This window comes from Balaenoptera physalus (assembly GCF_965194825.1).
Source record: "Balaenoptera physalus genome assembly, chromosome: 14".
Taxonomy (NCBI): domain Eukaryota; kingdom Metazoa; phylum Chordata; class Mammalia; order Artiodactyla; family Balaenopteridae; genus Balaenoptera; species Balaenoptera physalus.
In genome coordinates, this window is record NC_138893.1 from 45403986 (window position 1) to 45420061 (window position 16076).

The 16076-nt window shown below is 42.5% G+C and overlaps 1 protein-coding gene across 7 annotated transcripts in view; it reads left to right on the top strand.

Moving 5' to 3' along the window:
- The window catches only part of SORCS1 (sortilin related VPS10 domain containing receptor 1), a 556698-nt gene extending 541049 nt beyond the window's left edge, over positions 1-15649 (top strand). For 2 of the 7 annotated variants that reach the window (XM_082425095.1, XM_082425100.1), the window contains exons 25-27: positions 10152-10257; positions 10377-10537; positions 15362-15649. In XM_082425095.1, coding sequence (XP_082281221.1) covers positions 10152-10257; positions 10377-10537; positions 15362-15441 — 347 coding nt within the window. In that variant the 3' untranslated portion in view covers positions 15442-15649. Of the gene's footprint in view, positions 1-10151; positions 10258-10376; positions 10538-11430; positions 12005-12041 lie in introns of those variants that run through there. The other 5 variants (XM_082425096.1, XM_082425098.1, XM_082425097.1 and 2 more) reach the window with 5 other exon arrangements.
- The last annotated feature ends 427 nt before the right edge of the window (positions 15650-16076 follow it).

A 16076-nucleotide genomic window follows, 5' to 3' on the forward strand; every position in this document is an offset into this window, starting at 1 on the left:
GCCCATTTCAGATATTTCTTCTTACTTCTCACATGACTCTGTGCCTCATTTTGCAGTGATTCCTTTAAAGCTATGGTTTGTCCAGGGATATGAAATGAACTTGGACCCTCACTCAGTACACACTGGCTAGACCTGAGACCCAAATACTAGCGGCCCTAATTCTAAATGAAGAGGATGAAAAACATTCCATGCAGAAAGTTCAATAAATGAACTATTCATATTGAATAGGAATTCACCCAAATGAGAGGAAATAAGCCTGCCAGGTTGAGGGACGGTGCTGAGCAGAAACACAGCAAAGTGACATCGTATGGTTTATACTTGGTTTGGGCATCTAGACACATACCCTCAAATATTCCTAATTGGTATATTAACTGAAGGTAAAATTATGAGCAGAGGAAAGAGAGAGGGATAAAATTCAGGGAAATCAAATATGCCATTACTTGATATGTCATTTATATCACACACTTTGTTGTTCATCATCCATGCATGATGTGAGAAAACTCTCATTAATGCATGTTTAATATTGCAAAGTATGATACACATGGAAAAGGAAAGAAGGGGCAGATGAAAGGATTTTCGAAGGCAATAGGTTTGGACAACAGTCAGTAATCCTTTCTCTTTTCACAAAGTGTTTACTCATTTTATAAGAATTTTTCAACCCAGGTAACAAGAGATGGTAATTTATTTGATAGAGTTGGCATCCCAGGAGTAGGAGCCTCTTTTTTTAGTTGCCAAAGAAGATAAGTTTCATGGCCGTGTCGGGTTGGGTGCTGTAAAACATACAAGTGAAAAACCTTAAGAGGAAGCTGGGAATAGGGGATTGACACTCAGGTGAGGAGACCAGGACCCCAGACTGCTTTAAACTGTGAGCTTTATTTTATCATCTTTTAGTAGATTACCAGGTGAAGGGAATCTGCTGACAGGTAATACATTAAAGACCTAATTGCTGATACAAATCTTTCAGGCTACATCAAACTCTATATCTTTGTTCCTATGAGCACACATGATCATGAGTAAATTCAGTGATTATACTTCAGAGTGGGAGGTGGGGACAGGGGGAAGGGCGCTGGGGAGGAAGCAGCTTAAAAAATGTGTTGATTCTTCTTTGGTAGAATAGATGAGGGCAATAAGAATAGAAATGAAAGACTGAGCAAGCAAGGGACAACACTACATCTTATTTGAGGACACAGACCTTAACTAGATGGATTCATATTAAATGACAAACAACAGCACCTAGAGATTTGTTGCATTTCTCAGGGGTTATTTATTGGGTAAATCAACCAAAACTTGGCTGCTGAGACTTCTACACAGAGACTGGAAGAGCTGGTGCTGATTAGTTCCCTCAAACTATTTGGGATAAATGTCAGCCTGTTCTGTGGTTGGAAAATCTCTTTATAACCCAGGGTAGGCAATCCCTGCTCTAAAGCAGTTGTTCTTAAATTTGTACGTCAAATTACCGAGGAAGCTTCATAAAAGTAGAGATTCTTCAGGCCTCACGGCACATCCCCGGAATCAGAATCCCAGGGAGAGATATCCAGGAATCTGCATTTGTAACAAGTTCCCCAAGTGATGCTTATGCAGCCAGGCCTTTCACCAGTCTCAACCACTGCTCTTACAGAGCATTCCACAGACAGAAATCCATCTGCATAACAAGGAAAGGTGCTGAGCTACCTCCAGCAATAAATCTGATTTACAACTCAGGGCATCCACTAAAACAGAGACATGCATTAAAAGGGAAGAACCCTTGATATTTAGTGTAGGAGGAAATTAGTAATAAACATTAAAATCTAATTCCTCCGATATTTGGAGCTTACTTAATTGGCAGAATGGGTGGACGACAGTGGGAGTAGGGAAAAAATGAAGCCTGTCTCTGAATGTGGGATATACTCTATCCATAATCTAGATGAATGGCAAAGGCCAGCCAAGAGCTGTGGCCGTAAAGCAGTTGAAAGATGATTAAAGTGTGAACCAGAATGTTAGTGGCAGATGTAATTGAATAGCCATGAGTTCTATGAAAGTTAAACAAATGACATTATCTCGATGTTATTAATGTGCTAGTGTGAGCAGAAAATGATACAGCCGCATCTCACTGTTATTTCTGCACATATTAGAGAATCGGGGTGTTCTTCTACTCTTAGCTTTCCAGTGGGGTCACTGCTCTTCTGGAGTTTTGGATACTGATGATAAAAAATGTGAAAGGTTAATACTTCTCAAAGGAAGAGCCTCAAATCTCAGGTTGAATTAAAAAAATTTTTAACACCCAGTAACTGCTCTCAACCCCTCGTGTCTGTCTAGCAGTTGCCTTGTTTAAGCTATTATGTTTAGGAAAACTGTCCTTTGTCAAGGGTATGTGTGGGTTTTTAATAAAACTGTTATCTTGTATTATCTTGGCCTCCGTGGTTGCTGCTGACTGGTTCAATTTCTTTTTCAGGTGTAATAAAAAGATATTATCACAGAGATATTAGAGAATTAATATTTCCCAGCTTCAGTTGCTACCTCTGGATATGTTATGAGTCAATGTGAGAGGGGATAAGGTACTAAGAATTTCAGTCTAGGTCAAGATACATCATGAATTCTGCCCGACAGTTTACATTGAGAAACCCCTTCCACTTGAAGGCAGAATTAGCATGAGTCCAGAAGCTTTAGAAAATTCACTGTAATCTAAGCCACATCGTTATAGATGCAGATGCCAAATCATAGAGTTGTGGAGCTCGGAACTGTAAAGTAAAATAAATTGTTGCAATAACATTTTCCATTTAGGGATGAAATTAGTACTAGTGGAATTCTTCCACAGCCAATACATTTTTCTGTCTCTTTAGTCTCTGGTTGCCTTATTACCTACACAGTTATCATTTACAAGTCTTTTGCGAGTAAAGTCATGCTAGTAGTATTTTTCCTTCCTTCTGTTTTTTCCCCCCAAATCATTTTTTTTCCTCTACAAATAATTAAGCTGTTTCACAGACACGTGTACCCAGTGGTTTTTGACAGTTATTAAGCTTTTATGGTGTTATGATAACTAATAACAGGTGCTGAGATGTTAAACATAACATCCAATGTGACTAAACAAATGTGATACTTTCATAAATATACCAGCAATGAAGTTGCTCTTTAGATTCTAAAGATTCTTTCTTAACCATTTTTTTCTAAGATTTCCTGGGCCCATAAACAGGCATGAAATGACTATAGGGTAACTGGCCTGAGGACGCACCTAGAATCTCTTGGGCAGAGAATGGTCAGGAAAGAGTGATCAGATGAACAGTTCAGAAACAGGGTACAGGCATGCATCAAATTGGAAAGAAGCAGTAGTTAGGATGCAGGAGGTACAGTTCCCCATGGGAAAGGCAAGGCAGATAGTGCAGAGAAATTGGCAGGAGAAAATGAAGGCAGGAGAACACATACATAATACAGAGAAGATACCAGAATCTAGGACAAGCTACCTTTTAGACACCAAGTTTCTTACACCTACAGTGACCAAGACGGTCAGGCCATATCTGTTGTGTCTACATAAGTTTTCATAGCATTCCCTTTCATTCTTAAAGCGTCCTGGTTTGGAAAAGAACATTTACGGTCATGTTACTTATACCCTGGCACCCTGCCAGTGGGGACAGAAGTCCATACCAAGAATCTGATAATATAGAGCCCAATAGTAAGAATTACTAATTGGATGTTTGATCAGTTGGAAGAGAAGAGTTTTGAAGAGAGAAGATGTTAATAAGCTATTGCTATGTAACAAACCACCCCGAAATTCAGTGGCTTAACAATGAGCATTTATTATTATGTATGAGTCTGTGGATCAGCTCGGTGGTTCTTCTGGATTTATCTGTGCTCATTGTGTGTCTGCAGTCAGCTGTGGATTCTTGGGTAGGGAGCTCTGCTGATCTCGACTGGGCTGCCCCCGTGTTGGGGGTCAGCTGGCTGTAGGCTGGCTCTAGAGCAGCCTCAGTTGGGATAATTAAGCTCTCCTCCACATGGTCTCTCATCCTTCAGTGGGCTTCCCTGGGCTTGCTCACACGTGGCCATGACAGGATTCCAAGAGAGAGGGCAGAAGTGTACAAGGCCTTGAAGCTCACAACTGGAGCACCGTTACTTGTGCTGCATGCCATTGCCAAATCCTGTTCCAGTGCTAGCCCAGATTCAAGGGGGTGAGGAAACAGATTTCACCTCTTGGTAGGAGAACCTTCAAATTCAAGGCACTCGAGGCATGGGCACAGAAAGAAGGAGAGAATTGATCCAGTAACGCAATTAATCTACACGGGGCTGAGCACTCTCTTAGGGGAGGTTTGAGATGCCTTTTAGGTAGTTTAGAAAATTCTCCTGGAGTCGTAATGGGATTGAAGTACTATTAGCAATCAAGGGATGTGGCTTTTCGTTTTGTTTTGTTTTGTTTTGTTTTAGTGACCCAGAGTGTATAAAGGTCAGGCACACTCTAAAGATAAGAACTGGATGTTTTATGAGTGACAGTAGGAGGGGCTTACCACACAGTACTCTCAAAATGGTATGCATAATAATGACCTGTGTAGCTTGTTCCACACGTAGATTTCTGGGACTCACTCTCAGAGACTGATATATTTTTTCTCAAGTGAAGCCTAGGAAACTGGATTTTCACAAGTTCTCCAGGTGATTCTGATTCACATGGTCGGGAAATTATACTTTGAGAAACACTTCACATAGTAAACAGGATACCTCATTGACTTGCCACCCTAGAAAACCAAAAGGCATCCTTCTCTTCCTGTCTGTCAATTACAGTGATAAGTTTGGTCTTTGAGGTATCCACGGTTGTCATTATTTGGCCAAGTGACCTCAACCTGAGGTGACTAGGTGTTCCTGAAGACTCATCTTCAGTTTACAACTCGTAGCCATGCTTCACTAGTCATTAGAGCCTTCCCTGGGAATTCCCATCCAGTCTGGCCTGCAAGATCATGGCTTTATGATCAAGAGGCTATTGCAGTCCTTAAGACTGTTATGATTGGGTTTGGACTTGAACCGGAAGGAAGGGCTATTAGACAAGTGGGGGTGCTCTGTCATGAAGGCCTGTGAACCCTTTCTGTGATCTAGATAAACGTCCTCCGTGCCATTCCCATATAACCTTAATTTCTGAAAAAGAGATTTCAGCCACATGGATTTTATGATATTCAAGGCATGTAAGTAAAGGCTGGCTTGGGTCTGCTTTGGAGACAGGAGAGGAAAGATAAAAGCAAGGTATGACAAAGTTGAACTTGCTTTTGTAACTTCTTGACAGCACTAACTTCTGGATTAGAAATGCAGTACGAGTTCAAAGTTCCAAGGTCATAGAGCAGGTAGAAGTCCTCCAAGAAAGTCCCTTCGATAGAATGAGAGTCAGTACAGACAGCAGTAAGGGTATTTGTGGGGCTTCACCAGGTGATGCTGCCATATTGTTGACTTTAAAACTTGGAAATAACCCAAAGGGGCAAAGGCTGCAGCAAAAGCGGTTAGTGGTGCTCCAGGTGAGGCATTCCCTAAAGTGTGTTGTGTGGGACCTGAGTCTGTAAGGGGTCTGTGCTCTAATGACTTTGTGAAACTCTATGGTGAAGTCTTATGAGTTTCTTTCCTGAAGGACTGCTATCAACTTTCATATACTGAATCTTCAAGATGGGGAATGCCATATATACCATTTCCCAAAATTATCTGACCATGGACTCTAGTCATCTTTCAGGGCTTGTTCTCTATAGAATACACTTTCAGAAATATGATGGCAATGATATGACAGTTTTAAAACTATTGGGCATGTGCCATGTGCCAGACACCATGTCAGTGCTTTATAAATTTCATCTTATTTTATTCTCACAACTTGCTAAAACAGGCACTAGTTTTATCTCCATTTTGCAGACGAGAAAACTGAGGTTCAGTTTAAGTCATTTAGCTTGTCAGCAAGCGGCCAGGTAAGAATCTGGTTTCAAAAAGGGACCATATCAGTTACCTCACCCCAAACATGGCGTTTTATTTATTTATTTATTTATATTTCTGAGATATACATTTTAAAGTAATAACTAGAATTATGACTTATTATACCAGAACATATAAGATTTTTAGAAATTTCATGTAATGTCTGAAACATTTGTATTAACATATTTCCATACAAACAACCCAATGAAAGTTTAGTATTAGTTGTTTTGTTTGTTTGTTTGTTTTTATACTGCAGGTTCTTGTTAGTCATCAGTTTTATACACATCAGTGAAACATGGCGTTTTAAGTTCACTCTTCTCTCATACACGTTAGCTGTGACCTTGTATTTAGCACTCAGTGTGTATCGATCACTTTTCACAAGAAGACTTGTTATTCCTGTAAGCAGCACTATTATTATAATCAATCTGGGTCCTCTTGAATAGAGTATAATAATTCAGTGCATTTCTGCAGGATTGTAGAAACGATGTGTGCCAGCCCCAGATTTAGAATCGTCAAGTCACGTGCTGTACCCCATGACCATGCTTTACTGTGTTTGTGAACAGTGGCAAATAAACCACTCAGCGCTTGCCCCTTCTACCTTGTTTAGGCTGCAGTTGGAGGGGGATTAATTTATGCTTATTGCACACAGCAAGCTAAAACCCATTTATCACAAGTTTTCATTCCCCAGCAAAACACGCACAAACCCACCTACTAGTGCTGGGCAGACTAAGACATGCATCTGAGGTTGTGTGGAGCAGTAACAGTCCGGTTTATATTCAGGCACAGATCAGCAAGCAGAAGCCACCCACGGAACACAGAGGGCAGTGGTACTCAACTTCTCACCGCTGCTGCCTGCTTGCCTGCTTCTTGCCACTAAGCAGTGACTAAGTGATGCAAAGATGGGGGTGGGGCTGGGAGCGGAGAGCACGCATGTTAGAACTCAGGATACAGAAGCTCATTTTCCCAAAGTAATATGCTAATTATTTAACACTGTTAACGCCACCTGTTTATGAATGATGATTTGAGTGGGAGTGGTTTAGAATTGAAAGACCTCAGCTTGTGATGGGTAGAGACAGGAGGGGGAAGGGAAGAGAAGGGAAATAGTGTCCATTTGCGTGTTTGCTTTCTGTGTCAGTGAGAGCCTGGCTAGAGCAATTTCCTCTCTTTAGTTTTCCGTTCATTTCAAATGCCAGCCCTTTCAAGCAGCCTCGGTATTCTTCCTGGTTGCTCCATAACACGGATATTCTTCTGCGTCTTCTGCAAGAGCGTTTGGCTGGGAATCAGAAGCTCAGCTAATCAAGCTAACCTGCCTCTAACCATCGTTACAATCTGGAGCTCCTCCCTGAGCCTCCCTTTGTTCCCTGTCAAATTAGGGGTTTGCATTAGAAGATTACCTTTAAAATAGCTTTTCAGTATTATTTCCATAAGTATGATGACAGTATTGTGATAATGTCCAGAGAAAGAGAGTGAGAGAGACCTTATCTTTTAGACTTAAGGTGTTTAAAGGACTTTAGCAACCAGTCCTTCCTCTCATATGGCAACTGCTGGGATAGGAGTTAGAGGGGTCGGATAATTCATAAAAATATTCCTGTTGGTGTTTTTTCTGGTTTTCTGCATTGCTTAGTGGGAAAAACTTTCATTGAGAGTATAGGAAAATTTAATACTTATATTATTATAAATATTGATTCAAAGTAATAATAGCAGTAGCAATAAAAGCTAAGACTTATATAAAGGTCTTACTATGTGCCTAGCACTGTTACCAGTGCTTTACGTACATCAATTCATTTGATCCTCACAAACACCTAATGAGATATGCACTTTTATTCTCATGTCACCCTATCAGCCACATGAAGATGAAGTAATTTGCCCAGGAGCTCACGGCCAGCACATGACAGAGCAGGCCTTGAATCCAAGCAGTCTGGCTCCAGAGTCTGTGCTTTAAATTTTAGACTTAAGGTGAAATTGTATGATCGCTGAGATTTGCTTCAACATAATCCAGTGTTGGGGTTTGTGGGCACTGGACGGGGGTAGAAATAACATTATCTGAGGGTGGATGGTTGTTGAAGGGTGGTGGGTGCATGAGGCTCCATTTCTCTATGCACAGCTACCACCCATAAATACACTCATATGCGTATATATGTGCATATACGTGTCATCAATGTTTAAAAGTGAATGACCTAGGATTCTAATTGGTCCTTTGAAAACTTAATAATATTTTGACTTTGTCACTTGTTAAGTTGCTTCTTGTGATGTACTTTTACCCTTCATCCCCATTCTCAGAAATATCTTTTTAAATTTCAGATATCTCCTGCTGATATTAGCCCAGGGTTGAAGTATATAGAAAATTGTGTGTGTGTGTGTGTGTGTGTGTGTGTGTGTGTGAGAGAGAGAGAGAGAGAGAGAAAGAGAGACTTCGTTTAAGTCTTATTCTTCCATTTACTATTTCTGAGTCCTTTGGAATGGCACTAACCAGTGAGGCCCTCACTGTTCGTGTCTGCTCAGTGACGATCACCACCCCACCTTCCGTTGGTGAAAGTCAATTGCAATAATGTCTATGATAAATGGAAGGTGTTCTTTCCCCCCTGACTTCCTACCAATAGTGGTATGAGTTCTGAAGTATTACTGGACTCCTTTGCACTGTGGTTGCCTAAGTAAATGAAAGAGACCTTAATTTTTCGATTTCAAGCTGGAAGCACATTTGCCTTGGGTGTTCCATTCAGTGAACCACTCCTGTCTCCTCACACACTCATACTTCACAGCTTAAGCTCTGCTTGACTCACAGAGGAGAGAGAATCACAGAGGTTGCTTCATTTTAGTGCTTCCTAAAAGCTGATTCTACTAAAATAACTAAGCCTGTTTTCTGAGAAAAAGGGCTTGACTTGTGTTTTTCACCCAAACTGGTACATGGGATAGGCTTTCCAGTAGTGGTTACTGCGTGGCTGGGATGTAATTCTTCAATAACCAGACAGAGCAGAAGCAGTCTCGGGTCTTGTCTGAAATCATCAACATTACAGTCACCTATCCTTGGATTTTTTACCTGGGTGACCAGAATGTTGCTCTCTTGGCTTTCAACAGAGAGAAGCCACAGAAAATGGTGCGTAAAGGTCACCTGAATTTCTGGGTATCAGGCTTCGCTTAGATTGATGGAAGGTAAAGGTCAGCATCCAGGCTTCTAAGGGGTACGTGTGGCTTGCCTTTTATGCTGGAGCTATGCTATGTTTGCAAAATATCAGTTTTCTAGAGGGTAAAAATTAATTGCAAACAAAGTCATTAAAGTAGAGCAGGCTTGACCCTGAGATAGAGGAGGAGGGTTTGGAGGCAGAGAGAGATGTTCCAGAGAGAGTGCAGTTCCAGAGCTGCACTCTACAAGCAAAGTTAAGGAGGGAGAATCTTTTATGGATGCCAAGGCATCTGTTTGGCCCAAGAGGAGAACTCACTGCCTCTGAGAGGCTGGCACCCCCTGGCACGAGCTGTCAGGACCTGGGCAAGTTATGGAGACGACCCTGGATTGCACATTTCTCCTCCAGCATCCGAGCAGCTGCCCTTGTAAACTATTCACTTAGCCATCAGTTTCCAAGTGCAGAAAATGTAAGCAACCAGTCCTTCCTCTCATATGGCAACTGCTGGGGTAGGAGTCAGAGGGGTCGGATAATTCATAAAAATATTCCTGTTGGTGTTTTTTCTGGTTTTCTGCATTGCTTAGTGGGAAAAGCTTTCATTGAGAGTATAGGAAAATTTAATACTTATATTATTATAAATATTGATTCAAAGTAATAATAGCAGTAGCAATAAAAGCTAAGACTTATATAAAGGTCTTACTATGTGCCTAGCACTGTTACCAGTGCTTTACATATATCAATTCATTTGATCCTCACAAACACCTAATGAGATATGCACTTTTATCCTCATGTCACCCTATCAGTCACATAAAGGTGAAGTAATTTGCCCAGGAGCTCACGGCCAGCACATGACAGAGCAGGCCTTGAATCCAAGCAGTCTGGCTCCAGAGTCTGTGCTTTAAATTTTCCACTGTGCTTCTTGAACAGGCCTGCTGGAGCATTCTGGGGGCTGGGACAGGCTCAGATGCATCTGCATGTCAAGCCGCGTGACATGCGTCTTGTGTGTACGTCCCACGTGGTTTTCCGGGACTCACTGTGCCTCTGTGTGAACAGTGCAAGCCTGTCGCAGAGTCACGCCCGCCCACCTGCCTGCTCGTGACCATGACCGTGCCTTGCTTTCTCCCCTAGCCCCGCTGGTGGACCTCACTCCAAGCCACAGTGGCTCCGCCATGCTGATGCTGCTGTCCGTGGTGTTTGTGGGACTGGCAGTGTTCGTCATCTACAAGTTCAAAAGGTGCGTGTCCCTCCGTCCATGTCTCCCCCCCACCCTTCTCCCTGACAGGTTCAGAAGCATTTGTCGCAGCGATGTACGTGTCCCGTGCACAGCAGTGATGGTTTCTGTTAATGTTTTAGGAAGATCCCGGGGATTAATGTTTATGCCCAGATGCAGAATGAGAAAGAACGAGAGATGGTCAGTCAAGTCAGTCACCCTGAAAGCAGGCCCCATATCCCTCAGACTGAACTCAGGCGGCCTGGCCAGCTGATAGATGAGAAGGTGGAGTCCCAGCTCATAGGTAAATGATTCCTGGTAGCCCTCAGCTGTTCAGCCTGAGTAGTCAATGGCTGGCTCTCTCTCTAACCCCTTCCTGGCTTGACGTAACCACTTTATCTGCTCTAACATCCCTGAGAGAAACAGCTAAGATGCCTCTTTCCCTGCTTCTTTCCATTAGAGAGAAAAAAACAAAACAAAACCTTTCTTGCTCCTATTTTTTCTCTTATGAGTTTATTCCTCTTTTTTTCAAAAACCCTTGCTGAAACATTGGGCTTCAAGTGTTCATGGTCAAAGAGCAAAGTGTTTGTTCTAACAATATACAAGAAGGGCAGGCCTCAGAGGCTGAATCTGCTGGTCTGGAGGGCTGGGCAGGGTTTGAGGGACCCCTGGGCAGGGTTTGAGGGTGTATAATGACCAGAGCAAGCTGTGGCAGCATCACCTGGAGACAGCTCTAAGGAGGGCAGACTGCTCCCAGAACACGCATAGAAGAAAGACAGACTGATCACCCTGGGATTTTTTTAAATCTAGTAGTAATCAAAAACTGTCCCCCAGGAAACATGGAACCTGAGAATTCAAGAGCCATAAAGTTGGCAGAACTTATCTCAGGAGTGGGGTTTCCTGAGAGAGAGTGCTGGAGGGTTAGACTGTGACAGAGCAGATGGGCAGATTTCTTCCTCCTTTTCACCTGTGCCCTACCAGGAGTCTTAAAAATGGATATCAGCATAATTCAATAGGGCTCACTCTCTGTCTGGGGAGGAAGCATGGGAAGCCAACAGCTAGGTATAGAGAGTCTCAGGGTCATTGCTAAGTTCTACTATTTATTGTGGAGGGAATTTCCCAGGAAATTAGATAAACCCCTGGGGCCACCATTGTGATCCATTTCTCTCCTTGTTTCCTCCTGTCTGATGGCCCTAGGACTTGAAGCTGTAAATGTTCCCATCTAGACCCTGCATTGCTGACTCTGATGGATAAATTATTATATAAGCATTCATGCTTCACTCTGATGTGATAATGCCAAATCACGTAGAACGTCCTATGACTGTTAATCTGGTACCTGGGGGAAAAAATGAGTACTTAAAGGGAAACAGAACCCTCTCTTTAAATGAATATGGGGACGTTCTGTGGCTGTATTAAGGGGAAATTTAAATGTGCTGCCTGGCTCATGTCAGAGGTATTAATAACAACGGCCCCCGCATCTGGTGTCCAGTTTTCACAGTGTGCTTCCTTTTATTTGGGGAGACGGTGATAAATGCGTAATTGCCTTGGGTTAAAAAGAAAAAGGCTTTTCTGTCTTCAAGTCCAGAGAAGTGTTCACCCTATTTACTTCTAAAGCTTCTAAGTGCATTTTTGTGGGCCATTTGGTTTTCAGTCCCATTTCCATGGGGTATGAAGCACAGCCGCTGTTTGCTTCATTAAAGTAGCAATCCCTCCTTCGCCAGGAGCAGCTCCCGGCACGTTATACCGTCTCTGACACCTTTCCATTGCCAGTGTCATTAAATGAGTAAGTGTTACACGTTTTCTCTTAGGAGAGTAGCTTTACCCTCCCCTTCCTCCCCTTCTACTCAACCTGGTGACTCATCTCTCCGGTTGCAAAGAGCAAGACACGCCACTCCACCTTCAACGCCAAAGCGGGGATCTGCTGGGGCTCAATTTGCCATTTAAGGAAAACCCCCAAAGGCTACAGGCGACCTGCTGATCAGGAAAGAATTTCGCTCTTGTCAAGTGCATCCTTCTCCATGACCACTAACTTTGTGTTTTTTTTCTTTGTTGTTCTGTTTCCTATTTTGCCAGGAAGTATTTCCATAGTTGCTGAGAATCAAAGCACAAAAGAAATCCCTACCTATGTAAATGTTTGACTGGAGGACGCCAGTAAAAACAAAAACAAACATAAAATAAAAACAATCAAAATCTAAACAAACAAACAAACAAACACTCACTGCATCGGGACTTTTTAATTCTTCAGACACAGACAACAAGGGTTTTTAGCTTTAAGCCTGTGCATGTGGACAGGACCTTGAGAACATGCTTGGAGGGGCAGTGTACAGGTGCTCTATTTTAATGGAAAAAACACTCCCCTTCCCCTTTCTTCTCCTCTCTCTTTTTTCTGATTGGTTGTGTTTGTAGAAAATTCCTAACATATATAGGCCAAGGAAATCTGCATGTATTTTTGGAAATATTCTTGGCTGTAGATTTAACAGCTATTTTAGCACTACAGGCTGATGGGTGGATTAGCCACCCCAGCCGTTTTCACGAGACACAAAGACATGAACAGGAGTTTGAAACCCTGGGCTGTTTCTCTTTTCCACTTTACTTGTTGCCATTTTTCCCTTCTAAGTTATCTTCGGGAGCTCTGCTGGCCGGCAGGGGCCACAGGTTGCCTTCTCCGTTCTGTACGGCCACAGGGACAAAGAAGCAAGTTCAAGTTCCATGGATGCAGGCAGAATAGGGGAGGAAGGAAGGCAGTCGGGCAGGAGTGTCAAAAGTGGACCTGTGTTTCCTGTTCCCCCCTCCCCATCACGACAGCTTCCGCCTGTAGCTTTCCCTACTCCTGCCCTGTGTAGAAAACAGAATCCCAGTTCCCCCGCATTCTTACCTTCCCATTTGTTTGCTCTCCACGTGTGGTCATGATCTGTCAAGGTCTTTGTGTCTCTCCCTTCCAGTCCCCAAGTTATCCTTCAACTGCTCCTGCCTTTTCTTCCCAAACATGTTGCTAGATTCTGGACATTCATCCTGATGTTCCTTAAATACTGGCCTCGCCTCTGGCAACCCTGCCTCCACCACCCAAAGCTAATGATCTCTCTGTCATCTTTGCCCACGCCAATGCATGCAGCCTTCATACACGCTGACCCAGCGGCATCCTGCCCTGCAGGGTTCAGCTTCGTGTATTTTTTTTTTTTTTTTTTTTTTTTGGTATCCTCCTGTAGACCTGCCTCTTCCAAATATCCTTGCCTTTCCCCCCTGGAAACATATAATGTGTGTGAAAGGGTTGAGATATGCAAAGCAATTCAATCCTGGCCCAGGTACCTTAGAAAAGAAAGCATACAGATGAATAGTGGTTTTGTCACACCTTAACAAAAATCTCCTGCAGTCAGATTCCGGAAGATTCTTGTGAGAAATGTTTTGAACGTGTTACTATGTGGCAGGGCAATTTCCTCCTGTGATGGTTGCTATTACCCAGTATTTCCCCTCTCACAGTAGAGTGAAAATATTTGTAAAATGAAACCCATGTTAAGCAGAAGAAGAAGCAGGTTAATGGATTTGATGTTTGAGTGTCAAAGAGTCTTGAGAATGTATGGAGGTCTTGTCTTATGTTAGGATGGGATTGTGATTATGTAAGATGACCCTAGATGTCTTACATGTGTGCTCTCTGATCTCTGAGCATAGTATCAGCAAAGGAAAATTTAATAAGCATAAAGGGGAGGAGTTATCAGACTCAAGCAGATTGGCTCAAAGCATGAAGAAATCCCAGTTCTCCCAGGGCCATCATGAAAGAAGGTCCAGAGAAAGAGGGAAACAAAAGTATGTGCAGCAGGAGCCCTTGGAGTATTACGGATTGGATAAAGCCCACTCTAAAATGTAGGAGAAAGTGGTTTCAAAAGACCACTCAGAGTGTAGCCTCCTACTTGGCCATGGCCCCAGGCCAGCGTCAGGGTATAACAGGGCCCTGGGGACAGTGGGGGTGCCCTAAAGATCCTGACGACTACTGCCCTTGTGTAGCTCAAGTAGGGGAAGAGTAGCAACACTTCAGTCAGAAGTTAATCAAGCAGAAGATTTTATGGTTGAAGACGCTTGGCATGAATCTGGGAAACGGATTATGCCTAAGGCAGCCGTCTATTTGTGGAACTCAAATGATCCCCCACCTGCCAGGCTTCCTAGCCCATAGGAAACATCCTCATTGAATCTCTTCAGTTGGAGCCTCCCAAATTTAATCTGGAAAACAGAGTGTTTGGAAACCAAAAGAGGCTCATTCACAACAGTACAGGGAGTCCTCAGAGTTGCAGTTCAATTAATTTTCATTGTTAAACTATGAAAAAGGGAATAACACTCCATCTAGCACAGTGCCTTGCCTAGAGTAGGTATTAAGAAAGTTATTTGTTGAAAGAATAAATGAATGAATACATGAGAAGACATAGGGAAGAAGGGCTTGTAAGTCCTAACCTAAAATAGAGGTGGACATGAGATGCCTGGCGTTTTGGAAAGTGATCAGAGATGGCCGGTTCTAGATTCAGCATCTCCAGGGTCTTCATGTGCCTCTCCTCAGAGCTCCCTCGAACCTGTAGGAGACTAGTGAGGCAAAGTACTGCTCAGAGGGGACCTTATTGTTCTTACGATCTAGCTCCATGGCTCTCGAAGCGTGGTACCCAGACCAACAGTATCAGCATCACCTCGGACTTGTTAGAAACACAGATTTTGGGTCCCACCGACCCCAGACCTACTGAATTAGAAACTCCAGGGTTGCGGCCCAGCAATCTGTTTTTACAAGCTCTTCAGGTGATTGTGAAATACACTAAAGTTTGAGAACCACTGTACTAGGCCATGCCAGCTCAATCCCAAAGAGAAGCTGCCAATGGGGGGGACCCAAGTGCCTACCTACTCAACAACAGCAGGTGCAGACACAATGAGGAGTTTGGTAGACGTGAGGCCAGAGGAGTGGGTGGGGAGGGATGGATGTGGAAGGTAAGATTCAGGGCAAGCTACAAATCTGATATTGCAATGTTTTCCAAAATCCCGGAAGGCAAACTGTGCGTGCTCTACCCTGAACTACCCAACCAACATTTTCTCCTTTGCCTTATTTTTAATTGGATTCACTGTCCAAAATGCACAGGTTTGCTTTGCTTTTTTTCAGAAGTTCCAAACAGCAACTTTGAGAGGAATGGGGTGCTTGGCAGCTGTTCTGTGTTTTCCAGGATTCCAACTGAGCATTGAAATTCCCTCATTTGCCAACTTATTTTTATAGGAAGTCAATTTAAAAAAAAAAAAAAAAAAGAAAGTTTTCTTATAGTATTGGAACTACTTCTAATTTTAAAATGACTTTTTTGATGTATTTTTTGTTATATACTATGTAGTGTAATGTATAATTGCTCTTGTTTATTCCTTTTACAGTCATATTTATTAAACAGATAATGTCTCTGAAGTCTATGCCTCAAGGTGTTTATTTTATTCCAAACTTCGGTGTTCAGTCCAGATATAGAAGCGATGCATCTATAGGGTTCATAAAGACTAATTGCATGAGAATTTAGTAAACACTACAGGTTTGAGGGGTTTGGTTTTTGGGGGGTTTTGGGTTTTTTGTTATCAACGTAGGATATATATTCTACTACCTGAATTCTAACCTGCATTTCAGGTGACTGTATAATATCTGTTGCTTTACTGTTACTTTATTCTATAATATTTAAAAAATCACTCCAAGCTGGTTACACTGGAATGAGTAACATTCTCACTATTGTTCATTCAAAATGAGAAATTATTGATATGGAACAAACCCATTCAAATTTATTCAGAAGCTTGTAGTTACTGAAGGACCAAACCTGCATGTAATGAACTGAAACTTGGGGAGAGAG